Source organism: Trachurus trachurus (genome assembly GCF_905171665.1).
Source record: "Trachurus trachurus genome assembly, chromosome: 10".
Taxonomy (NCBI): domain Eukaryota; kingdom Metazoa; phylum Chordata; class Actinopteri; order Carangiformes; family Carangidae; genus Trachurus; species Trachurus trachurus.
Genome location: NC_139894.1, coordinates 37,436,806 through 37,464,110, shown reverse-complemented (window position 1 = coordinate 37,464,110; position 27,305 = coordinate 37,436,806). Strand labels below are relative to the sequence as shown.

Sequence of the window (27,305 nt, the reverse complement as noted above, 5' to 3'; positions counted from 1 at the left end):
TTCACATTTGTCTTTTTTATAATACATATTCAGTAAAATCTACTTCATTACACTGATAATACAAGAAAAAAATAGTATATCATATTTCAAATGTGGAAGATACCATTCAGTTGTTCCGTATCAACAGACATCCTTAACTCCCTTTTTCTGAAGAGATTGAAATCGAGGAGAAAACAAAGATGAAACCTGACTACATTTGTATTAACACATAACCTGCCAAGTATCAAAAAATGTTTGTACACTTCTGTTTACAACAAAGTCTTATCAGGCTTTATATTAGGTTTGCTTACAAAAGGATTTTCATGTACAATCTAAGGCTGCCCATGTTCTCTGAGCTCTGAAGGGTGTGTGTGTGTGTGTGTGTGTGTCTGTGTGAGCGTGCATGTACACGCACGTATGCGTAGAGTCCCTTTAATCCATGGTAGGGCTTCAGTGTCCCTGGAGACGAACATTAGGCTGACAGTCTAAGCCAATGAAAGAGAAGGTCTGAGGCGAAGGAGGTGTGGTATGTGTCCTGCACTCCTTCAGCAGTGCCCCCCCCCTCCCTCCCTCCCTCCCCCCACCCCCAAACCGCTCTTTCAGGACGATGTGGAATCTGCTGATGCTGCAACAACCGGGCTGGAGGAGAGCAGGGCCTCTGCGTCTGCTACTTGTGATTGTGTGGCCTCGGGCTGACAGTTGGAGGGTTTTTGGGGCTGGGTGGGGGTGGGGGTGGGGGCTTTGGGCAGGGCGGGGTGAGGTTGGCTCATTTGGAACTGGGGCAACGGCTGGGCCACTGCTGCTGGTTTGGCCAGGATGAGCTGCGGCACGGCCCGGCCGGCCGTCAGCTGGACTGCAGCCGTGTTGCCGGCTGCGGGTTTGGCCTGGATGAGTTGTGTGATTTGGCCGGTCGGGTTGGCCTGCATGAGCGTGGCGAGCTGGTTGGCTGGGATGGTGATGATGGTGATCTTCTCTCCTGCTTTGGAGCCAGAGAGCATGGTGGGCAGAGCCTGGATCACCAGTTTCGGGGTAGAACTGGTGGAAGCGTTCCCTACGGTTACCGGGACTCCTGTGGTGGTGGTCAGGATGGAGGAGGAATTTAACGTCACCTGACCTAGAGAGTTGGTCATGACCAAGGGCATGGCTCTGATGGGCCTGTGGAGCGGAGCACAGGGGAGGGAGGAGATGTTACATGAGCATGAAACAGACAGCGGATAAAGTAGGCTAATTCATAGGGGCTGAGACGATTCGCCTTTCCCCCGATTTTTGGATGCCGATTCGATTTAAATTGCGATTCTACAATTTTTCGACAATATTCGATATTCTCGAATTTTAGTCTGTAGACAATCATAATCATTCAACTGTTTCGCTGGTGTTAAAAATGCAGACTATTCCAGGAACCATATTCCCCCCAAAATACACATCACATGTAAGTCAGTTTTTAAGGTTTATTGAATGAGATATAGACTGAGGTAAAATGCTGCATTTTAACATTTATCTGCACACAAACACTGTAGGAGCCAATAAATGAACATACTCCATTATAAAGTGAACTTAAACCCTTTTCAAAACCTGGACTCTCGGTATTTAAAAAAGGCGAACAAATGCACATTGCACAATATATGAAAAAAAAAATCGATTTTTGTAAAAAGAAATCGATTTAAAAATCATCAAAAAAATATTGCGATACTTATGTGAATCGATTTTTTCTCCCACCCCTACTAATTCAGCCCATTTGGTCTGGTCCATTATGTTTGCAGCCTCCATGTGCATGCAAGTTCAGAATTTTAAGCTAACAAAGACTACTTAAAGCCCCAGTATGGAACTTATTTTGCTTTTTATTAGCAAAAATCTAATATTGCTGGCGGACCACTTGTTAACATAGACAACAGACGCTGCATGTAACAGGATAAACAAGCCTCTGTCTGACGTCTGCCCCATTTCACCTGAATGCAACATCAAGAATATGTTCAACCGCACCGCTAGATGGGGGGGAATTCTTACATACTACACCTTTAAACTATGTTTAGCTAAATTATGTAGAATATCCATTATTTGTATAAATAAAAATAATCAAGTGTTGCTTAAAGTATCAGTTTTACTGAACAGATTGAAAAAAGTGTTGAAGTAAAAAGAAAATACCATAGAAAAGTTTCCCTGTAAGATGTTTGCATTAAATAACAGCAGCAATGGTTAGTCATTGGGTGTTAGGCCTAGTGAAATATAATCTGTTTAGCAAAAGGAGAACACTCTCCATGCCTTTTTCTAAGGGTGCTATAAAAATATCTCTACAAGTTAGGGTTAGAAACACTACTTTGAGTCTGGCATAGACCTAAACACTTTGTTAAATGTCCTCTTGGAGGCCAACAGTCTGTGTTTCCTGTCTCTTTTCACCAGGGATGCACATTTTCAATTTTTTTTCCGACCGATAACCGACGCTCGTTAACCGACGATCCTTGACACTTTCAAACGTAGGCAAAAAACCCATCTCTTTAATCTGGCTTTCATGTTATAGTCTCATAGTGATTTTATTCTATTTTACAGTTTTACATTCTTCTATTTTATTACTTTTTTTCTCTCTTATTGTTATCTTTCTTTTGAGTGTTTATTTTTTGCCCTATATTTCTATCCTGCATTTTATTTTATTCTATTTTATTACATTTTATTGTTGTTAAAAGTTGTTATTTTCTACTATTGCTATATTTTATTGTTGTTTTTAATCTTCGTGCATTAGTCTCCATGTTATTCTTCTTGTTTCAACTCTTTATATATATATATATATATATATATATATATATATACACACTTTTTCAATCAAAATGTAAAGCACTTTGAACGGCATTGATTTGCTTTGAAAGGTGCTATATAAATAAAATTTGATGATGATGATGAATTGACGACATAATGAGCTAATAAAAAAAAAAAATCAACTTTCAATCAGCTTTTTCTAACATAGTAAATGATAAAGAAGACTCAGACCTGGTGGCTGCATTGCTGGGGATGACAGTGACATAGGTCTGCTGAGGCTGGGTGGCAGAATGGGAGGTGACCAGGCTGGCAGGGCCCTGATGGTGAGCCGGGTGCTGGCCAGACACAGACACCACACACTCAGCGTCTTCTACTTCGACGCCCTCCTCCTCCTCGTCGATCACGCGAATGTTTTTTGGCATGTCTTTAAACTGGTAGGCCAGCCGCTGGCCCTCCACCTTGGCCAGGATGCCACGCTGGTAGTAGTACCTACACACAGAGAGGAGCGTCAACGTGAGCGTCAGGACCGGGTTCTTCTCTACCACAGAGACAAACTGCTCACGACTAGCACACATATGTGGAGAGAAGAGGGGGACCTCAGTGCTCGGCCCATGGTCTCGTAGTTCATGTCGGGCTTGTTCTTGTGTTTCCCCCATAGTTTGGACACGGCCTTGGAGTCCACCAGCTTGAAGATGCCCTTCTCTCTCTGCATCCACTTGATGTACCGGGGACAGGTGTTCTTATCCTGCAGTAGTTCCAGCAGGAACTCCCAAAGATAGGTGGTGTTGCCTTGAGAAAACAACACAGCAGCAGAGCATGAAGCATTATATAGTTACCTTTACAGTCTTCTATGTAAAAGCCTTGCTTTTAATTCTTTTTGACAAACAGGACACAGCAGGTTTTAGTTAATGGGGTCCGGTCTAAAACTCTAGATTTCTAATACTGGTTCACCACAAGGATGTGTCCTCTCCCCATTACTTTTTATGTTATATACTGACAGCTGTAGGTGATAGGGATAGTTCACTCAAAATTGAAATTTCATTATCTACTCCCCCCCATGTGGACTAAGGGCTGGGAGAAGTTTCAGAGTCCTCCGTGGCTTCTCTGAGTTACTGGGGGTCTCGGCGTAGCAGTGCATGTCCATATAACGGTTGCAAATGGATACCAACTGTCTTCGTAACAAGAAGACACACCAAAAAACATCCAAATACCTCCAAGCTGCTCGTATGTAATGTCCGTCTTGTATTGAAGCCCCGAAATGCGAAATTGTCCCGAAAAAAATTAAATAAGTCTATATTTCAAGCTTGTTTGCAGCAGAAGCTTCTCGAAGCTCCTCTTCCTGGTCCGGCCAAATCTTGCGCGATTTGTGCCGGCGTCAGTAATCGCACTGACGCCGGCCGGACCAGGAAGAGAAGCTTCCGCTACAAAACAAGCTTGAAATATAGACTTATTTAATTTTTTTCGGGAAAATTTCACATTTCGGGGCTTCAATACAAGACGGACATTACATACGAGCAGCATGGAGGTATTTGGATGTTTTTTGGTGTGTCTTTTTGTTATGAAGACAGTTGGTATCCATTTGCAACCGTTATATGGACATGCACTGCTACGCCGAGACCCCCAGTAACTCAGAGAAGCCACGGAGGACTCTGAAACTTCTCCCAGCAGTCGACATGAGGGTGAGTAGATAATGAGTGAAATTTCAATTTTGGGTGAACTATCCCTTTAAGTAGCCTATCTTAGTAAACCCAGAACAGTTCGATATCAAACATGAACTAAAAAAAAATAGAAACAATACAGAGCTACAGAAGCCACGGGAGGGGGAGGCTCTTCACAGCCTCAGCTGTAGAGGACTATGGACTATGTTCCAGTCTGGGATCGAATCCCAGTGTGGAGTCTTATGCTAAACGCGCTGAATCTGTAATTGTCCAGCTGTCAGCGAGCGGGGGGTGGGGTGCGAGGAGGTGGCTGGGCGGGTGCAGAGCAGCGCAGTCTCCGCCCACCCTCCAGAAGCGCATTGCTAATGTGCATGGCTAATGAGCTGGTTTTAAAATGACTGAAAAGGGTCACGGGAGTGGGACTTGCAAGTCAACTTTAATCATCATTTACGTGCCTTTTCTCAATTATCTGGACTGTGAAACTTTGAATGTCATTGCTTTGAAATTAGGGTAAACATTTTTTTTTTGATTTTCTATGGGTTTTCCATGTTATCAGCTGATTATCTAAAAATGGAACGTTGCGACATCCGACTCATTTTGATAGAACGGGTCACATATGTGCTTCATGTTGTGAGAGCTGATGCAAACCTTTGCCCTCCCTCTGTCTCTTCTTGATCCCCAGGTCAAAGGAGCCGTTGGAAGCAGGCTGGTGTGATTTAGGCTTACGACCACCTGCCGTCACAACACAAAAACACATACATACAAAAATGAACACACAAAACGGTCATGATAATCTGGAAGCACCATTCACAGATTCCCTCCTGAGGTAAATGCTCCCTCATCACTCTCAGTCTGTGTCATATCAAACAAGCTCTGTATCACTGTTCACATTTCCCCACCTCACCGGCCCATCTCTTCCACTCTCAAGACATTTTAATGGGTGATAAAGGCCCATACACAAGGAGCCTGGTTTCAGAGTTTCTGCAACAGTTTTTTGTTTTTTTTCATATTGGCATTTCTTCCACATAGAAACCCTAAAACTCTATTTTTAAGGGTTAGGGTTAGACTTTTTATGAGAGTCAATAGCGCCCGACACAAAAAAGTCCATAAAACTACAAAAAAACCATGTAATATTCCATTTTACTGCTTGTCTGCTGCAATCCAAGTGTCCTGAAGAGATATAGTCCAGAGTTTGCTCGAAAAACAACGTCATTTAGGACATTTTTACAGCCTAAACAGTCCTGTATTGAGCTTGTTTCGAGTAAACTCTGGACTATATCCATTCAGGACACTTGGAATGCAGCGGACGAGAAGTACAGAGGACTATTACAAGGTTTTTGTGTAGTTTTATGGACCTGTTTGTGTCCAGGACTGTTTAGGCTGTAAAAATGTCCTAAATGAGGTCGTTTCCAGTAAACTCTGGACTATCTCCCTTCAGGACACTTGGATTGCAGTGGACAAGCAGTGTGGAGGAATATTAAATGGTTTTTGTGTAGTTTTATGGACCTTTTTGTGTCAGGCCCTATTACTCTCATGTAAAGTTTTCGTTGGACTATGAACCCCCCTCCCGCCGGGTCTCCAGATGCACTTTGAGGGATAAAAAACTACTCTGCAGTATTCATCAGCATGAGGGTGAGTCACTAATGACTGAATTTCATTTTTTTTGGTGAACTATTTCTTTAAATGGCCGCTGTGCGCAAAACCACACTGTCTGTTAATTGTTTGTATTACTCAATTAATGGAAAATGTCCAAAACTGAGTTGAGTGGAATAGAGCCGAGCAGTGCTATAACTCAGGGATGGAAAAGTGCCACTATAGTCCAGTAATTTTAGGCCAAAAAAGGGGTCAACGTTGAACAAATTGCAACAGAAGCAAACTCAACTGATTTTGTATCCTCAACATGACCTGAGTGAGGGAAAAAAAGCCCCGAAGAATCCCATTAGGGGAAAGTTTCGAAAAAGACACAAATATATCCCATTTATACGCCTATTAATTATTTTTCTCACGTGAATAGGGTAAAATTTTTAACCTTTAGATATCTCCATGAAAATTGCTGTGTTGATTACTTACATTAAGACAAACAAAAAATGTATTACAAGTTTTTTTGAAATTCTTTGTTAACATGAGCAAACTTGCATAAATTTGCATCAATTCCACCGTTTTGACGCCACATGTAAAGGTGCTGTGGTTTAATTGGATTATTCACTGTTTGCTCATACCTGCTCTACTAAGGATGTGGCTATCTTGAAAAATTGCAGTCATCTTGAAATTTAAAGTGGTTCCTTGTCGGTTGACCGATGGAGTCAACTCATTCCAATTTTCAAGCTGGTACCACCACAGCATGTATTATATATACGCACATGTGCCGTCAAAACGGTGGAATTTATGCAAATGTATGCAAATTTGCTCATGTTAACAAAGAATTTCAAAAACTTGTTATACATTTTGTGTTTGTTTTAATGTAAGTAATCAACTCAGTAATTTTCATGGAGATATCTAAAGGTTAAACATTTTACCCTATTCACGTGAGAAAAATAATGAATAGGCGTATAAATGGGATATATTTGGGTCTTTTTCTAAACTTTCTCCTAATGGGATTCTTCTGGGCTTTTTTTCCCTCACTCAGGACATGTTGAGGATACAAAATCAGTTGAGTTTGCTTCTGTTGCAATTTGTTCAACCTTTTTTCATAAAAGGACTGGACTAAGTTACTGGACAGAAGCGGGACACATCAGAGAGCCTGTGTTTTACAATCAGTTCAGAGACACTGACCTCCTCTTTTCTTCTTTGCAGCAGGTTCACACTCAGGAGGGATAGGGAAGGACTCCTCCTCTATGGGCCCACACTCTGTAGAGACCTCCACCACCGTCTCCATCATCACATCTTCTGCTGGAGTCAAATGAGACAACATTCACACTGTTGTTGGTGCCAGATTAGTGAATGACATAGCTATATGGTCCAAGCAGCATCTCACAGCAGGAGGATTATCTGAAGAGACTAGATCCAGATAGACCCCAGACCAGACCAGCATCAAAACATGTAGACACATCCATGCCATGTCATGTCAATGATCTGTGCAGACCAAAACTGAAACAAAGCATTCAAAACTGAGCTACTGAATGTAGGACAACCTACACAATGCTAAAATGATTAATTCAACTGTAGTGTCTGGTTACTTAACATTGAACTAAATTCCTTACAAAAAAGAGGAAATGTTTTCCAAAACGTTATGTTCAACCACACACATTTGTACCGTAGTTTTATACAAATACTCATTATTAAACAAAAACAAAAAGCTTATTTCAAGGAAATAAAAAGCAGAAAAGCGTTTGAATTTCTTTTCAGAAAACTAGAATCGATTTACGACAGACTAATTGTAATAGAATTTTTTTCACCATACATCATTTCTATGAGGTGTCCAGAACAACATACCAAAAGTCCTAAGAAATCCTAGTTGGGGAAATATGTTTAATTCTCATCAATCCAAGTTTGATTTACTCTATATAAAGTCTATGGTGCCAATAAGGCCAGAACAATACACCCCAATGGGGATATTTTCTTCCTTACTCCTACCACAATGAAACTTTACACAATGAAAGTATCTATGAAAAGTAAAAATCTTTGTATTACAAGTTCCTTTGAAAATGAATCTGAATATGCAAATGAGTCATACACTAATCAAATATGCCCAAAATACACCCGAATAGGCTTCTTCTTTTCCTTTACTCCTACCACAATGAAACTTCACACAATGAAAGTATACATGAAAAGTAAAATTTTTTTGTATAACAAGTTTCTTGGAAAATTTATTTGGGCTCAACACTAACTGACTTATAGTCAAGAAGCCATAAAGCCACAAGCGAACAAGCCTTACCTAATGACTTTCCCCCAAATTTGCAGAGAACATCAGAAGAAAGTCAGAATACATCAAAGTCATTTCAACGACTGTGTGTGATGTTATGTTAAATATGCTGAACTATGTTCAACAACATAAGAGCAGGACTAAGAACTAAGTTATTTGGCCCCTGTTTTTGCTGCTTTATGGCTTCTTGACCATAAGTCAATTAGTGTTGAGCTCATTTACATATTTAAAATTAATTTTCCAAGAAACTTGAAACACAGAAATGTTACTTTTCATGTATACTTTCATTGTGTGAAGTTTGATTGTGGTAGGAGTAAAGCAAAAAATATGCCTATTCGGGTTTGTGCATATTTGATTAGTGTATGACTCATTTACATATTCAAACAAATTTTCAAAGAAACTTGTAATACAAAAAATGTTACATTTCATGGATACTTTCATTGTGTAAAGTTTCATTGTGATAGCAGTAAAGGAAAAAGATATAGCCTAATTGGGTTGTATATCGTTGTCTGGCCTTATTGGCACCATAGACTTTATATACAGTAAATCAATGAGAATTAAACATATTTCCCCAACTAGGATGTCTTAGGACTTTTAGTATGTTGTTCTGGACACCTCATAGAAATGATGTATGGTGAAAAGAAATTCTATTACAATTAGTTCTGTTTTTGGGTCCAGAATGAGCTAGATTATTACCTCCTTGTGGCTGTCTTCCTTCACCACCCTCTTTATCCAGAGTCATGTAAAACAGTAACCATTTGTGCACAATTTTGTCCCATTTGCTCCATGAGTCATTGCTAAAAAAAAAAGTGTTTTGTGAGGTCAAACTGACCTCTAACTTTGAAAACCAAAATTCTATCCTTGAGCACATGAAAAGGGATCAGCAAGTAGTCAGTGAGGTGCACGGCTCGAATAAACATAAAAAGGGTAGAAAGGCCAACACTCTCAAAATGTCCTTACGGTGTTTTAATGAAGCAGGTGGTGAGGTACAAACGTTTCGACAGCAATTTCTTCCTGAGTGTTCAAAGAACCAGGAAATGCTTGACGTTTAAATACTGTCAGCTAATCATCCCTTCCGCTTTTCAAAATAAAATGTACACAAATGAACAAAATACAAATCATATTGCACAGTGAAGTAAATAAAGTGCATATAAAATATATGAAGAATAAAGGCCATAAAGCACAGTGAGGTAGATAAAGTGCATATGCTAAATAAGAAAAAGAAAAATAGTAATAAAATTCAGATCATGAAGCGCAATGAAGTAGAAATGGTATAAAATAAACGTTACAAGATAAACTGGAGTAATCAGATTCAGATCATAAAGCACAGTAAAATAAATAAAGTGCATATGAAGAAAAAATACAATAAACACAATCAATAGGACCACAGGGGCTAATAGGACATGATGTAGAAGCTAGAAAAACATGTCGCAGCCAAATAGGTGAGCCACAGAACATGTCATTAAAACATGACCATATATGGATCATAAAAAACATACAAAGAATCATAAAAAAAACACACATCTCAACAATAATTAAGTCCTTTAGGACAGGGTGAATCACTGTGGACCGTTCACTAGTGGACAATTTTACATTCTCCTGTTTACATTACACATATAATACAAAAACGACTGTAGACGGTCACATGGTTTTCCGTTACGTTTTTAATGCAATTATTGCATTCTTTTTTACAACTCACCATAATATAATAATAATATATAATCAGTCATCTTTTCCAGCGCTTGTGGACCTGCCTGCTAATTGCTCAGCGCTGGGAAGACGCACAGAAGGAAGTGCCGTGGAAAAATTTCCAAAATAAAACGACCGGAAGTGTAGATTGGGCCCCGTTTACACGAAAATGCTCGCGGATGAAAACGGCACTATAAGCCCTATAATAATGCAATATATATGTGTAATGTATGTTTATTGATAAATCAAAATGGGTTGAGACACTTTAGGGGGGGTTTATGGTCCTTTCCCACACGTCTCGACACGGTTCTACTCGGTTTTTATGTATTTATTATTTTTTTGCTTTTACACACTCAAGTGTGACGTTCGACAAGAATCAAACCCACCGAGTTTAAAAACAGACGGGCAGCAGCGCACACTGATCTACTGAGACTTGTTATTCTGTCACCTGAGTTAACGAGGTGCAGACGAGTGTTTGGAGCTGACGAGAGGAGAGAAAAAAGAGAGCAGGACCGAGTCTGAGTCGAGTAGAGCTGGAACTGCCTAGTGGAAAGGGCTGCAAATTGTTTGTGACATCATCTAAAATAAAGGGGCAGATTAAATATGATTATTCTTCTTTCTGCTCTGTTTCATTCAGATTTGGGAGTTCTTTGTTTTTATTGTAGCTGTGTTATTTCAATGCAAGATCATTTTTCTGACTGATATTGCCGTGTATCTCGCTTTCAGAGAAATTTCGCTTCTTTCCCCGTTCTCCGTCCGTTGTCTTCACCGTCTTCCACTGACGTCACTCCACACATTTCCAGAGCACACATGGCTACTTAATATGCACGTGCTGATTTGCATTGACCATATGGTGACCTGGGAAAACCCTTCACATGGTGGGATTTTGACATTTAAATGTTTTGATATTTCCATAAACTAGAAGTTTTCAGCCATTCATAACTGTTTGAATAACTGAGATAGCCCTTTCAGATCAAAAGTTATGGGCATTTTAATCCATTGTGACCAAAAAACTGAAAAGTGAGAAAAATGGCTTTAACTAGAACGTTTCTGTTTTAACCCTCTAAAGACGAGTGTTTTACAAAACATTAAACAACTTCTGAACCGTTTATGATAGAGATTAGCTGTAAACTGTATCCAGTGTTAATTTCGTCAGACGAGACGAGACGAAAAATATTCGTCAACGATGGTTTTTTTCATGACGAAAACGAGACGAAGACGAGACGAAATCAATGCCCTTAAACACTGACTGTGACGAAATTTACACGCATTTTTGTTGACGAAAAAAGACGAGACAAAATCTACTTAATCAAATAAAAACTTAATAAAATGTCTCTTTCTTTTTTCGTCACAGACTTTTAAATTACAATCCAAAAAGTGCCTTCACTGGATGCATGTCATGTTTTTCTCCTCCTGCGCTGCTGCCAAGGGTGTGTGTGTGTGTGTGTGTGTGTGCCTGAGTGAGGAACACACACACACACCGGTGCTGTCTGTGCTATGTGCGGCGAGTAGGCTACAAACTGGTTATGGGGGGCGGGGGGCGCAGGCGCTGTAAACCGGCGGCGGAATCGCTGCGAAGCTCCGAGCAACGGAGATCATGTGCGAACCGGAGCCCTCCCGTTCACATCATTGCATTTGTCAATCGCCGTGTTTTATTTTGAAAATTAACCGGATTCTCTCGTTGTTTCTTTGTGCGACTTCCTGCCCAGCTTGACAGTCAGCTTGACAGCTGCGCCGCGGCGCTGGTGTGAACGACACAATCGTTAACATCAAAGGGCTCCGCTTCTCGGCGCCTCGCTTCTGCGGCCGGTGTGTCCCTGGCCGAGACGCGTCTCCGCGCTGGTCGGTCGCTTCTGCGCTGTGTGTGTGTGTGTGTGTGTGTGTGTGTGTGTGTGTGTGTGTGTGTGTGTGTGCATCTCTGTTTAGATACTGACAAATAGCCTACATAAACGCACACACAAGCTGGAAAGTTGGCTCATCTGACAGCTGCCTGTCAATATTGGTTTGAGTAGATTAGTTGTGATTAACATAGCCTACTGTCAATCTGCTTTCAAAAACTAAAAAAAGACTATTGACTAAACTAGACTAAAATACTTTGGATTTTCTTTGACTAAAACTAGACTAAAATGCCAAGACTTTTCGTCGACTAAATGTGACTAAACAAAAAAGAATACAAGCTGACTACATATGACTAAAACTTATAAGGGCATTTGACACAAGACTAAGACTAAAACTAAATTGAAAAATAGCCGACAAAATTAACACTGACTGTATCTGAATCGTGTGATTTTCTGCTTTCCGAGGGTCCTTGAATGGTGCCTCTATGACAAGAAGGGACCGTATAGGGTGCGTGTAATCACGCGGTACGGGAACAGACGCTAAACCTAGCTTAGCTTCGATGCTAAACCGAACGTAGCATCAATGCTAAACTGAACGTAGCATCGGCGCTAAACCGAACGTAGCTTCGATGCTAAACAGAACGTAGCATCGGCGCTAAACCGGACTTATCGGTACTTGCACATGTTTTACAAAACATCAACAACATATTATAACTTCCGAACCGTTTATGATAAAGATCAGCTGTGAAAAAGCATCTGAATCGCGGGATTCTCTGCTTTCCGAGGGTCCTTGAATGTTACCTCTACAACAACAACGGAGCTCCTCTCCTCTAGTGCTGCTGCTGCAGATCAGCTGTGCTGTGGCTCAGCTGAAAAATAAACACTTTACTCGCCACAAAAACATAAAAATAAGTACTTTCCGTTTTGTTTTCTTAAAATATTTATTCACCACGATGTAGTAGAGAGTTCAAAGTACCAGAATCACACAAAATATCAAAATCGTGGAAATAGTACTCATAGTTCCACCTATTTTGGCTATTTGCCACATTAGAACGTCAGTGACTTCCGACGGGTTTTCCCAGGCCGCCACACGGTTGTGTTTGGCTGTTTAGGGCGCGGAATATGAGGCATCTGCACTTTTCTTGGGTCCGGTGTGATTTATCAATGGAAACTGCGGAGAGTTGTGCGTACGCGCAATTTGATAGATCTGAAAAGGGTGTAAATATTTTGGGTGTACGCCATTTTTGGCTTCGGCCATACGTCAAAATTTAGTAGCACTTTTACACTCTGTTTGATAAATGAGGCCCCTGGTCGTTGGGAACCCCTGCTTTAGGGGAAACTCAGTCTGGAGCTGATGGATCCAAAAGGCTTCTCTCTGCAAAAGAGCAATTACCTCCCCTCCAAGATGAACTCACAACCTCTAACCTCTTTTATTTTGAAGAGCGGAAGTGATGATTAGCTGACAGTATTTAAACGTGATGCATTTCCTGGTTCTTTGTGCATTGAGGAAGACCATTGCTGTTGAAATGTTTGTACCTCGCCACCAACACAGAGACGACAGACAGTACCAGCCCACAGGAGGAAGTGTGTTTACCCGTGTTGCGTTCACTGTGCAGTCCTCCAGGAGACTCCATGTGGAGAAGCGCTTCAGCTGCCTCAAATGTTTTGTCGAAACACATGATGTCATGACCCGTCATCTCCACTGAGAAAGAAAACAAACAGACACATGCCTACTGTTAATGATCAAGTTATAATCAAGACTTGTGACATCACATAACAACACAAAGAGAAGCATAGCGTCGCTGTCAGGCACAAACCTCCTATGTCCAAAAATCATGATTTTTATTTTTTTCCCATAAATCAGTACTATTGGTCACCCTTTACGTCTGACTATGGTCTATAATACATCCATGGATTGGAGACACTCAGACGGTGTTTGCATTGTTAGATTACAGTAAATAACTTTACATAGCTACAAAATGTTTAATTTACACATACGCTGTAAAGGAAAATGATTTATTTTGAGGCCTGAGATGCGGAGGAGGTGCTGCGAAGTGGAGGTGCTGGTGGAAAGCGGTAGGTTGAAGTGCAGTTTAGTCCGTCATTTACCTGTTTATAGTGCACTTCTTTTATAGATTTCGGCCACATGTATTAAACAACAGGAAAAACATAGTTTTTTGAGAAAAATAGAATACAATAAACTATGTAACCTGTAAGTTGATGATAACGTAACGCAATAAGCTACTGTAGCCGATGCGTCCGTCAATAATCAGTGACGGCAAAAACCTTCTATCCCCACTTCCGTTGGTCATAAACCTCCTAACTCCACGTGAGCCTGATTTGGGTAAAATATTAATAAAGTAATGACACATTCAAATATCTAAATAAAAAAATATCTAAATATATATATTTGTAAAGACACAATACCAAGTTTGATGATGTTATGTCCAGTTATTACAAAACCACAAGGTTTTTTTCATTTCCTGAAAAATAACAATTCTGGACTTTCACAACATGACAAAAATGCAAACTCAGCCATTTTGAAATGTGTACTTCCTTATTTATGTTTTGTAGTGGCAGTCTGGTCCTCCCTCTTCACATGTCATGTGCTCTGCTATGACAACTACATTTCCTTCCAGCAGGAGGCACTTTACTGATGTTGGACCTAAAAGTAGCAGCACTTCTCTCCAAGAAGTCTAGAAGCTACATGATTTGAATACATGTATCATGTTTAAAAATAATTTTTAAAAATATTTAAAATCATGTCAAGAACTAATTTGAAATCATCAACCAAAATGACAGTGGCTGAACTCTAAACTGTGGATGCAGGATGCACAGTTTGCTACCAACACTGATGTGGATGAACTGTTTACGACACCACGGCCACAAACAGAATCAAGTTACAACAATGAGAGGAGAGGAGAGCTGCTGTCACACACTGTTGACACTAACATGACAGCTGCAGCTTTGTCACCAATGGGCTCTATGCACAGCTCCACTACTTCCTGAACTTAACGCTGCTCCTTTGTTTCCTGTCTTACATGATTGGACAAAACTGATGAATCCAGGTGTGTCTGAGTAGTCACAATGGTCAGACACACCTGGATTCATCAGTTTGTCCAATCATGTAAGACAGGAAACAAAGGAGCAGCGTTAAGTTCAGGAAGTAGTGGAGCTGTGCATTAGAGCCCATAATCAAGTTAAAGTAGAATTCCGGTCATTTTTGACCCCTAAATCGTTTTCCTGATGGTCACCCAGTGTTGGTTGGAGCAAAAAAAGTGACTAAAATTGATGCAGGCAAACCGGAGTTACACCATGGCTAACAGGCGTTAGGGATAGCCACAACGCTAACCTATGGGGGCAATTCTTTCAACCACAACAAACACTCAGAAAACAATCAAATATCTATGGTACATGACTGGAATCCTTATGACACACTACTTAATTTATATAGTGTACAGTATAAACAGTATAAACTTTGTGTTTTTGCATGTAATCACTAGGCAAGGCAATTTTATTTGTCACCACCACGTCACCGACACAGCTACCAGACACACATTTCAAAACATGGTGGAGAAGATTACTGTGGCTGTAGTCTCTCACCAGACCCTCCTCCAGAGAAGAACTGTGGCTGTGTAAAAAAAAAAACAACCCAGGGGCTGTGTGTATTTTCCTCAGATCAATAATATACATTCAAGCCCGTTTCCTGGAGCTTTATGACACAACGTCGTACTTTTACCGCGATCGGAATAAAAAAGATAACGCATGCAGAGGGTCAGAGGACCTACAGCTTCCTCCTAGTGAATATTTCATATATTAATATTTCTCAGCCATGGTTGAGGAGAGAAAGAAAATAGCGGGAGGTGGGTTGCATCATAGCGCGATGAAGTGATGGTGAAAAATGTGACAAATGTGTCAAGCGACTAGGGCTGTCCCGATTAATCGACCTAATCGATTACGTCGATGACGTAAATAGTTACGTCGACACGTGCAACACACCATCGAGTTGTTTACAATTACGTCGATGACGTAAATACGTCGACAGGTACAACACACCGTCGGGTTGTGAACCATAGACTGTAACGTGCAGCAGAAAAACACGTGCTGTACCACAGCAGCACCACGGTGAGGAACCAGCACCTGAAGCTGCAACATCGTTCCGTTCATTCATCTCCGCATAGCGCTCTGTCGCCGGTATTGACGCTCTCTCTCTCTCTCTCTCTCACACGCACACACAGAGCGAAGGGTGCGCGGTAAAAACGAAACTCATACGGTCCAATCGTGGACCCCACGCGCCCTCCTCCCTCGTCGGACAATCAGACCACCAGCCACAGTCTCTTTGCTTTATGTATCCTTAGATGTAAACACGTCCTTGTGTCGTCTTTTCTTTTTTTTTTTTTTATCCACTCCGCTGCTGCTCTGTGCACCCGGACGCAGCACAGCAGCAGATCATAAGTGAGGGTGATGTCCTGCACCCCCGGCTTAAAGAACAATCCTAGAGGAAACACTGGTCTGCTCCATGACTATACTAAATAAATGTGCCTATTCAAAATCATTGTGCTAATATTTCAGTGTGCACTCTGCTTTATCTGTCTATTTTCCAGGTTAAAGCAAACTGATGTGGCATAGTTTTTCCCCTCCAAAAAAAAAAGATTATTTAGAGCACTGGTTCCCAACCTTGGGTCCAGGCCCCCTTCAGGGGGGCGTCAGAGATGTCAGGGGGTCCACAGAGCTTTGTTTGTTCTGAGGTTGTGAGGTTATCAAAATTAGATTTGTGCATATTGAAATTTTAAAATTCCAATAATACATCCAATACATTACAATTGGATAATCAAAATCATCAAAATCTATCAAAATCAATAGGAACAAAAACCTACATAAAACCTACCTGCTTATAGGGACTTGATAACAATTATGACACAACAAAGGAAAATTGACATAAAGACAAAATAAAAATAGAACAAAATATAATAAAACAAAATAAGGATGGATAAGGATGGCACAAAATAGAATAAAAAGGCTTGTCTTTGACAAAAGGAAAAAAGGTTGGGAACCACTGATTTAGAGGAATGCACACCAGAAAGAGTATCTGAAGAATTTAAATAAGAGAAGTGTTCAGAGGTGTCTTTTTGTAAATGACTAATCGTCAACCAAAAAATAATCGTTAGATTAGTCAAAAAATTAATCGTTAGACTAATCGACTAATCGAAAAAATAGTCGATAGATTAATTGGGAGAAAAATAATTGTTTGGGACAGCCCTACAAGCGACAAGATACTCGCGTTACGGGCGATGACACTGTGTCCATTGCGTTTGGTGTGAACGCACCATGAGACTGAATCATGTTATAAATCATTTGCCAGGAGACAGATGGTTGATGAAGTGATGTATCACAGCCTCACCGGTCTCAGCCACCTCGGTCACCACCTCCTGCTCCTCTGCCACGTCCTGCATCAGATACGTCTCGTCATCGTAGACCAGGACCTGGGCCGAGTAGCACTCCTCCACCTGGGCGCTGGGCACTTCCTCCACGATGACGGCCGGACAGCCCTCCTCCTGCAGCACCACGCCCTCCTCCTCCTCCACCTCCCCCTCCATGATCACTGCCTCCACCTCCTGCTGGACCACCTCTTCCTCCTCCTCCTCCTCCTCTTCCCCTTCCTCCTCCTCCGCCTCAGTGGGATGCTGCTCACTCTGAAAGACACAATTGGGAAAGATACGGCAAAGTGTCACAGTCACTCTGTTCGCAGTTCAGAAATTAAAGGGGGATTGCCGTTTATTTTTTACAATCTGGACCTTATTTCTAGCATAAAATACGATCATTTCCTCCCCCAGATAACTTTGGTGTCATTACAAGTGGTTGTGATGAAATGAGCTCCAGCCGAGAGCCGCGTATATCCATATAATGGAGTCTACAGGGCAGCAGAATGCAGCCTCTAAATAACACATTATCTGCAGAGAAACTCCTTCATTTCACCAATATTTTGTTCTGATAGGCTAGTGCTATTCCCCTCTGAGTCCGGGGTTAGCTGTTATCAACATCCGGGGTCTGTAGGTTGACCTACTGACCTCTGACCTGGATGATGTCATCTCCAACCGCTGCCCGGCTCATTTTGATCATAATGATTCCGCATCGGCATCCGGGTCCATTTTTAGCTCAACTAGCCAGAGCTTTAGCTAACCCTAACCCCTAGAAATAAGGTCCAGATTGTAAAAAACGGCAATTCCCCTTTAACTGGGTGAGTAGTACAGTGTTACAACTGAGATATAGCGCTGCAGCTGAGCAATTAGCGCGATATAGCGCATTTAGCGTGCGCCCTTGTCTGTGTGTATGTGTTTATGTGCGGGCAGAGATCAGAGATGGAGTGCTAAGCGGAGATGAATTAACGGAACGATATTGCGTTGACGGGGGGGGGGCAGAATCAATTTGGTCTACATATGGGAAACGATAGGTGAGTGTGTTTGAGTAACATGAACGTTTGCGTTTCATTCTATAAACTACTGATAACAATTTCTCCCAAAAATGACAACTGGTCAAAATAACAAAAAAAGATGCAGTGTTTTCAGACCTCAAATAATGCAAAGAAAACAAGTTGATATTCATTTTAAACAGACCACTAATGTTTTAATTTAGGAAGAGTTCAGATTAATATTGATGGAAATTGAATCCTGCAGCAGCAGTGACTGTTTACTGATTTACTGATTATTTACTGATGCATATGTTATAGTTCTAAGAATTTATATTAACTCATTGAGTGCCAACCACGTAATTTCTCGTTTTTCGTTCCCATGCGTTGAGTGCCGAAAACGTAATTTTACGTTTTTTGCTTTTTTTTTAAATTATGAAAATAGACACTTTAATACACATTATATGTAAATTTGGGGACTCTACGACGAGGAGAACTGAAATAGATGACGATCAAAGTCACATGACAGCTCATGATCTGGAAGTTTTTATCATAACTCGGCTTCTGCAAACGGAGTTCTGCATGCAGATGCAGCGCAGCTGCTCTGCTCTCACCCGCGCTGCTGCTCCAGCTGCTCGGAGCTGAAACAGGAAGCTCTCAGCCGACTGTCCCGCCTGGTCTTCATCTGGAGCAACACCGTGTCCTCCCCAAAGTCCTCCCGCGGTAAAATCTGATGGTCTCTGGGCCAAAGCAGACCGGCATCACCGACCCGAACCACAGAAGGACCGCGACCACCGGCGGGACCGGTCTTCCCGAGCCGCGGTGGCCGACTGACCCTCACGCTCCGCGGCGAGAAGCTGTGACACGGCACGGTGCGTCTGTGTTATTGTTGTTTAGTGGCGCCCCCCGCCCCCGCTGGTGGTTTTGTGAATAGAACAACAACTGTTGTATATATTTATCTTATACGAGCCCTTTGATCCAGAAATGCGAGTGTCAGAAGAGCGACAGACACATGCAGCGCACCTTTCATAAAAGACGCTGTATCTCCTTTTCTAGAAAAAAAGGAGGGATTTTGGTGAAACCCAGCTATGTTTAGCTTGACTTTTCTCAGGAACAGAGGTACGTAGAAACAAACGGTTTGTGGCCACTTGAAGCATTAAGGTAAACCTTTCAATTGAGCCACAGTATGTGTTGGTGGCAATAATATAGAATACACTGTGGCTCTACATAAAAAGTCAAAAATGGTCTAAATTGCCAGTACACTTGACTAAAACTTTGGAAAGGAGCGCGGCACTCAATGAGTTAAAATAGAGCCAATAATGACATTTTTTGTGTTCTCTTTTTATTTGGAAAAGTAGCGTCAATTTTTTTTTTTTCTGTGGCGGCCCGCCACACTCTCGTTAATGGGCTCTATGCACAGCTCCACTACTTCCTGAACTTAAGGCAGCTCCTTTACTTCCTGTCTTACATTATTGGACAAACTGATTAATCCAGGTGTGTCTGACCATTGTGCCAACTTAGACACACCTGGATTAATCAGTTTGTCCAATAATGTAAGACAGGAAGTAAAGGAGCTGCCTTAAGTTCAGGAAGTAGTGGAGCTGTGCATAGAGCCCATTAATGTGAAACACTGCTGTCTATCTCTACTATGTGCTATCGAATAAAGGCAAAAAGCCAAAAAAAAATACTTAAAAAAAAATGACAAATCAATGTTTAACTCATTGAGTGCCGCGCTCCTTTCCAAAGTTTTAGTCAAGTGTACCGGCAATTTAGACCATTTTTGACTTTTTATGTAGAGCCATAGTGTATTCTATATTATTGCCACCAACACATACTGTAGCTCAATTGAAAGGTTTACCTTAATGCTTCAAATGACCACAAACCGTTTGTTTCTACGTGCCTCCGTTCCTGAGAAAAGTCAAGCTAAACATGGCTGGGTTTCACCAAAATCCCTCCTTTTTTCCTAGAAAAGGAGATAGAGCGTCTTTTATGAAAGGTGCTCTGTTTGTGTCTGTCGCTCTTCTGACACTCGCATTTCTGGATCAAAGGGTTCGTATAAGATAAATATATACAACAATGGTTGTTCTATTCACAAAACCACCAGCGGGGGCGGGGGGCGCCACTAAACAACAATAACACAGACGCACCGTGCCGTGTCACAGCTTCTCGCCGCGGAGCGTGAGGGTCAGTCGGCCACAGCGCCTCGGGAAGACCGGTCCCACCGGTGGTCGCGGTCCTTCTGTGGTACGGGTCGGTGATGCCGGTCTGCTTTGGTCCAGAGACCATCAGATTTTACCGCGGGAGGACTTTGGGGAGGACACGGTGTTGCTCCAGATGAAGACCGGGCGGGACAGTCGGCTGAGAGCTTCCTGTTTCTGCTCCGAGCTGCTGGAGCCTCGCGGGTGAGAGCAGAGCAGCTGCGCTGCATCTGCATGCAGAACTCCGTTTGCAAAAGCCGAGTTATGATAAAAACTTCCAGATCATGAGCTGTCATGTGACTTTGATCGTCATCTATTTCAGTTCTCCTCGTCGTAGAGTCCCCAAATTTACATATAATGTGTATTAAAGTGTCTATTTTCATAATTTAAAAAAAAAGCAAAAAACGAAAAATTTCGTTTTTGGCACTCAACGCATGGGAACAAAAAACGAGAAATTACGTGGTTGGCACTCAATGAGTTTTGTCATGTAATTTGAAAACATATTTGGCAATTGACAATGTAATGTAGCGTAGCTCCAAGCCCCCTCTTCAGCCAGTGACAGGTGGTGACAACCTAGAAATATCTAGGTGTACACCTGGATAACAAGTTGGACTGGTCCCTTAACACAGATGCACGAAGGGGCAGAGCCGCAGTGATGGTACATCCACTTATAACAGGTTGAATGACACCTCTGTCATGGCCTGAGGGGGTCTGTATCATTATGGTCTGTATCTCCTTCACTGGCACTAAGCAGCTTTGAGGAGCATGGCAGGAACCCGGCTCTCACTTAAGTTTCACTTTCGCGAGTCACGACGAGGAGGGAGCAGCAATGATTGTGTATGTGTGTTTACTGTGAAATGATCCGCTGGTAACAGAAACTTAGTTTGGACGTCTTCTGTTCATTTCCATGCATCGGGAGATCAGGATGTTTACAACGCTACATGCTAGTGCTCATGGGAAATGGAGTCTTCCTTCAGGCAAAACACTACCGCTTTGGGCCACTGGCGCCGCCAAACTCAACCAAAAATAAAAGTTCTTTAGTATCGCTTTAATAAGAAATGTTTTGATTGTGTATGGATATATTTTCTGTATGTCCTTTCCTCAAAATCTCAGAGTTCAAAACAAGGTACTGTGTTTAATTAATTGTATTATTATTATTATCATCATCATAGGTTTTATATTATAGGTTTTGTAAACAGTGAAGATTTACAAAAATGACTTTTAATGTTGGCTTTGTATGTAACAATTCTGATGACCATTGTCTCATTCTCAGACTCTGATCCATGATCAGCTGCACCTGACTTTCACACTGATCACAATATAATCCACATAGTGCCACAAAAGCAGTTAAAGATGGCAGAAATCTACTTGGGATAGGTTATTCTAATGGATACATTCTGTGTTAGTTGGTATTGTCTAAGGAGCCCTGCATCTTATACTGCATGTGTCTCACAGTCCTGACTCCAACCAACCACTGTGCCAGCTTTTTGACCAGTTTATCCACTCTCCTTGTGTTAAGGTCAGATATGCTGCTGCCCCAGCAGACTGCAGCATAAAACAGTAGAATGGTAGTATGGCAGTAGACTGACTATCAAAACAAATTGAGGTCAGAAGGACTGGACAATCTGTAGCCTACATTACATTGTGTGTTTTAACCAATCCTGTAATGCGCCAGTAATACAACTTTTTTTTTTCTTCCAGATATGATGAACTATTCGATTTTTAACGATTTAACGACTGTTTGAATATTCGAAAATCGATGCCCATCCCTAGCGCGCGCCACTTTGTTTGTGTGCACGTGTGTGTGTGTGTGAGAGAGAGAGAGAGAATCAACACTACATTATCCCCCCCCCCACACACACACACACTCTTTGAGAGCAGACAGGAAAGACAGTAGAGCAGTGTTTTTCAACCTTGGGATCAGGACCCCATGTGGGGTCGCCTGGAATTCAGATGGGGTCGCCTTAAATGTCTAGTAATTGAAAAAAAGAAATTCCTGATAAAAATATTTTTTTAACTAATTATTATTCTTTTTAAAAAATATGATTAAAAACACCACACACAATCCTAAACAACTAATGATAGTTCATGTGTTTCTATTCTGTCTGTTCAGCAGGTGGTGGTGGATTCATAATGGATTAGAATTAGAAGTGTATCTCAAAAAAACTGGATTTTTACACCTATTTTGAATTTTACTCGAACACAAATACAAATAGAAATACTTTCCCCCCCTCAACAAATACAAATACCGGATGCTTTGCACACCCCTAATTGCTAGTATTAGTGCATACTACTAGAATATTGATTGAGAATCGCATATAAGACCCAAATGACACGTTAAATAATACTGATAGCAATATACAGCACTTAAACGCAATTTTTACTTGGTTGGCTGGTAAAATATCTGCCTGGCTGGTAAAAAAAATTCACTTACCAGCCAGAATGAAGTTTTGGACCCTGCTCTTCATGAACATAAACTTTAACCTCAAAGCTCTTCAGACTGTCCTGACCTGTCCCTGAACATCACACAGGAACATGCAGCTGCTTGTGTGACTGGATATGGAGTTTTATTCTGTTTGCATCAGGCTGAGATCAACAAATCAGTATGCCCCTGTGATTTAAGTAGTTAAATAATAACATATAGTTCATATCAGAGCTAATATCATAATAACAGTGTAGTGGCAGGAAAGACCAATTCACCAAATATTGTGTTGGTCATAATATACCTAGAAAAAGTTACTGCCTGTGTCTGTTGGTATTGATATGTTAAAGGGATAGTTCAACATTTTGGCAAATTGGCCCATTGGCATAATCCCTATAGTCATAGCAGTAGGTTTGTTACCTTTAATTGTCAGTGTAAGCTATTTTTAGAACGGCGGAGCAGAGCCGTGAGCTGCTCAGAGCTACGCTACGGAGGCTAATGGGATTTCTTGGTTTCCCTCATCAAACTCATCAAATAGCCTACACAATCCAACAACTCCACAACGCTTTCGTGGACAAGCTGTGACCTGCACATTCACCACGCTATGAGATAATAACACAACGTTACGAAACGGAGCCGTTTTCGAGGTAAATACAGAGTCTGCTTGCTGAAAAACTGTCCCTGAACACAACACGCATCAGCGGTTTTGCATAAATTTCCCTCTAAAACAACTCTGTCTCGTAATGTTCCGTTATTATCTCATAGCGTGGTGAATGTGCAGCTCACAACTTGTCCACGACAGCCTTTTGGAGTTGTTGGGTTTTGTATTTGATGAGTTTGATGACTGGGTTGTAGAGTTGTCACGATACCAAAATGAGTAACCACGGTACTATACCAGACAAAGTATCACGGTTCCGGGTAATATCACGATACTGCAACCTGTTTTTATTATTACTATTTTTATGAACTGCAATGTATTTGTACAAGTTATAAATACTTATTAATTACTTATAATGTTGTTTGGTGCATGATAAACATAATACTGGTGAAGTAGGAACTAGATTGAAACAAATATTTTTAAATAAGCAATAAAAAACAAATAAATGAAGTTAGAATTGATATGGTTGAAAATAAATAACCATTCAGTCTCTTGCACATTCATTAATGTTTAACAAATATAAATAATCAACTTAGGATAAAAACAAATCCACTGTCTTTAAAAAAAATCTATTTGACAATAATGCTTCTTCTCCAACATAATAAACCATAGAAGACAAGATACAATGAACAGGAACTGATTCCCTGTGAAAACTATATTTTTATGCATTTTCTAGGTGCTTTATACTTGGACATCCTTTAACTCTTTATTCCTCAGCCTGTACACGGAGCATATAGCCTGATATTAGCCAATGAGAAAATAAACAGAGCTAAATTAATTAAGTGCCACTGACGACGACGACGACGCCGCGGCAGACTCGCCGCTCGCGCCCGGTGCTTCTGCCGTGGTCAGTGTGTTGTCTCGTGTTTGTGAAGCCGTGTGCGCGTCTGGGCGAGACAGAACTTTAGCTCGTTGTTTGTTTTGAAGCAAATTTCTATCGGAGCGGAGCTGTCTCAGCTGTCTTCATGGAGTCCGAACAGCCAATCAGATAACAGACGGGCGGACCCAGCGTACGGAAACAGCCTATCATATCCCCGGACATCACCAGTAACAGGCAAACAGCCAATCATTCAGCAGCTGTGTAGTTAGGTTGCAGTGGGTGCATGTGGGTTTTGTTTACATGCAGTGAGAAGCCGAGAGGAGAGGAGAGGCGGCCGCTATGTAGCGGAAACTGGCACCGTAGTAGTAATCCACGGTAGTACCGTCGTGTAGAATTTCTAGTATAGTAGGAACCGTTACGTTTCGGCACCGCGGGGTACCGTGGCTACCGTGGGTATCGTGCAACTCTACTGGGTTGTTGATATAGCTGCCAGTAGCAGCAGTAGCAACAGGCTTACCTGTATGGGCTCCTCCACCACAGTGACATATTCCACTATGTTTCCTCCACCGTCTGACACCACCACAGAAGTCATCACTCATTCCTATAAAAAAGAAAAGACAAGAAGTCAGGATGGGGAAGGTATACTAATGCATCAAAGCTGGAGGATTTACAGTTTAAGTGTGATAATGTCATTCCACTTAAATACAGTCAGAACCTTGTCCTGATAACTTCAACATTAAGTCTTCAGCTAACCAAATGTGATGAAATTATTGGTGATTTCCCGTCATCAAGCATCCAACTTAAAACAAGACACAACAAAACATCTTTGACTTATAAAAACGTATCAAAACCCTGAACGATGAACCCTGATAAAAGTCAGGTGGATTTTTGACCTGTATATTGACACAATAAATCCCATGAAGCCGCTTCACACATTTGCCCTCTGTGATACGTAGTACTGCTGGTAGTAGCTGGTTATGACTTGGTTAATCGCTCATAGTGACAGTTAAACTCTGCTGAAGTGCATGGGCGTAACCACGCATTCTTTGGGGGGGGGCATGCCCCCCCAAAAAAGCATTAGGGGAACACCAATCACCCCCCCCCCCCAATAATATATAAAAATATAAGAACCACAGCTGTTAACGCATCCGTCTCTTGTTATTTCCGATTTATTTTCCATTTAATCCTATAGTTTAATTCATTTGTTAGGGAAACATGTCAGCAGTAAATGAAACTACCAGAGCAGAGAGAGAGTCCTCAAAACTATGTTCTAAAATAGCTCATTTTCATAAATTAACATCATAGATTGTGGGAAATGCTTTAGAAAATACAGAGGAATGGATCTCAGTGTTTCCCATTAATTAGCCTAACTCGTTTGGGTCCGCCACAGATTCTCAGAAAAGAAAAAAAAAAAAGTAACTCAGGAAGAGTTTATAAATCAGTTTTTGTGGGATAATGTCAATGTTTAATCCCAGCAGTGTTTTTTATATAAAACCAGATGTGGTTCAGGTGATGACCTCATCAGTGTCTCATTAAGTAGAATGAGTTGTGTTTGTGTTGGTGTTTAAAAAAGAAAAGAAAAGAATGACTGTCATACATACGGAGATGCTTTTAAGAAACATTTGTGAAAGTGGTCTCTTAATTTTTTCCGAAACAAACAAAGAGACCACTTTCACTAAATGTTTCTTCAAAGCATCTCTACATGTACGACACTCATTCTTTTCTTTTCCTGAATTAAAATATTCTTGCTGTGTTCTTTAGGAATAAATATGAAAATGTTTTCTTTGCATTATTATTATTATTCAAGGTCTGAAAAGACTTGATATTTTACTCAAACACATAGTCTACCTATAAATAGTAAAACCAGATAAACTGATCATTTGGGGATTGGTCTCTTCATTTTTTCCAGAGCTGTATATACAGTATGTTATTATACTATATTATTGTTGCGTTTCACCATCTCTCATAGCCAATAAACGCCAAATGTGTAAGTTGTACAGTGTTCAACCCCCCCACGTCCTATTTGTCATTTCAACCCCCCCAATGTCGATGTCCTTGCTGAAGTGTAAGACATATATTGCTAATGTATAAGCAGCTGGGTTCGGTTTACACCGTCAGATTGTGCTTTTACATGAATAAAATGGCAAAAGTACGATTCAACTGCTATGTTGGGGGGGGGGGGGACTTCTTCGGACAGTCCGTTAACAACTCAGTTAAACGTGCACGTAAGAAAATAGACCCACTTGCCGAAGACCAGTCCCTGTCAAAAAAAATAGTAAAACCGGGAACGTCCAACAACACCGGCTTGTTCTTCGGGACGCCACTCAGCGACCTTTCTGTCCACACAGGCTAATGTTTACTTTCTGAGCTTCCCCGTGCTGAGTCTGCAGTCGTAGCTCTACAGCCAAGTGACGTTACTGAGCTAACGTTAATGTTTCTCAACTCATGTCCCGCTACTTACTAAGTCAACTCAGCCGCATCATCATATCACAAATCCAGCAAGATACAAATTAATACACACGAGCTTCTTCAAAACAGAGATCTCACAGAGCCCAATAACTCAGCGAAGGCTAACGTTAGTTACTGAGCTGGAACCAGTTAGCAAGACGGCTAGCTAGCGAGTGTATACATCGTATTTTAACCAAGGAGTCCATCAACAATGACTATGTAGCAGTAAATTGTGGCATCTACACTCGGGGTTGTGGCGTATTAGAGCCAGTTGGTGTGTTAAAGCAACGGATTTCCTCATCTTACCTTGTTTTGCTTTGATAACGAAAGGAAAGCTCCACGGCTAACACTAGCTGGGGCCTAATGTTGGCTAATGCTAGCCAAGTTGACGAGGCCAAAATGCGTTACTTTGCCAGCATAAACAACCGTTTGCAACTGCCCCGTCCTCGGAAATCACTCTGCAGACACCTATAACATCCCAGGTTCAAATCCGAAGGATGCACGCGTATGCAGGCCCTCAAGTTGTCTTTAGAAAGCTGGTAGGTTTGTGCTATCTGTAGCTTTCCGGCGCGCCGCCTC

General features: G+C 41.3%; 1 protein-coding gene across 3 annotated transcripts; it reads right to left on the bottom strand.

The window, feature by feature from the left end:
- LOC310992126 (ETS-related transcription factor Elf-2-like) lies at positions 1-27,305 on the bottom strand. 3 transcript variants are annotated; one of them, XM_083980123.1, is made up of 9 exons: positions 27,033-27,305; positions 24,796-24,879; positions 17,176-17,467; positions 13,369-13,476; positions 7,158-7,274; positions 5,034-5,117; positions 3,324-3,516; positions 2,959-3,216; positions 1-1,134 (listed from the first exon to the last, which is right to left on the bottom strand). In XM_083980123.1, exons 2-9 carry the CDS (start codon positions 24,868-24,870, stop codon positions 579-581), a joined length of 1,683 nt encoding a protein of 560 aa, XP_083836249.1. In that variant the 5' UTR covers positions 24,871-24,879; positions 27,033-27,305; the 3' UTR covers positions 1-578. The 3 variants fall into 3 exon arrangements, with proteins under 3 accessions (XP_083836249.1, XP_083836250.1, XP_083836251.1); XM_083980124.1 differs by having other exon boundaries at positions 7,158-7,271; XM_083980125.1 differs by lacking the exons at positions 24,796-24,879; positions 27,033-27,305 and adding an exon at positions 20,328-20,353.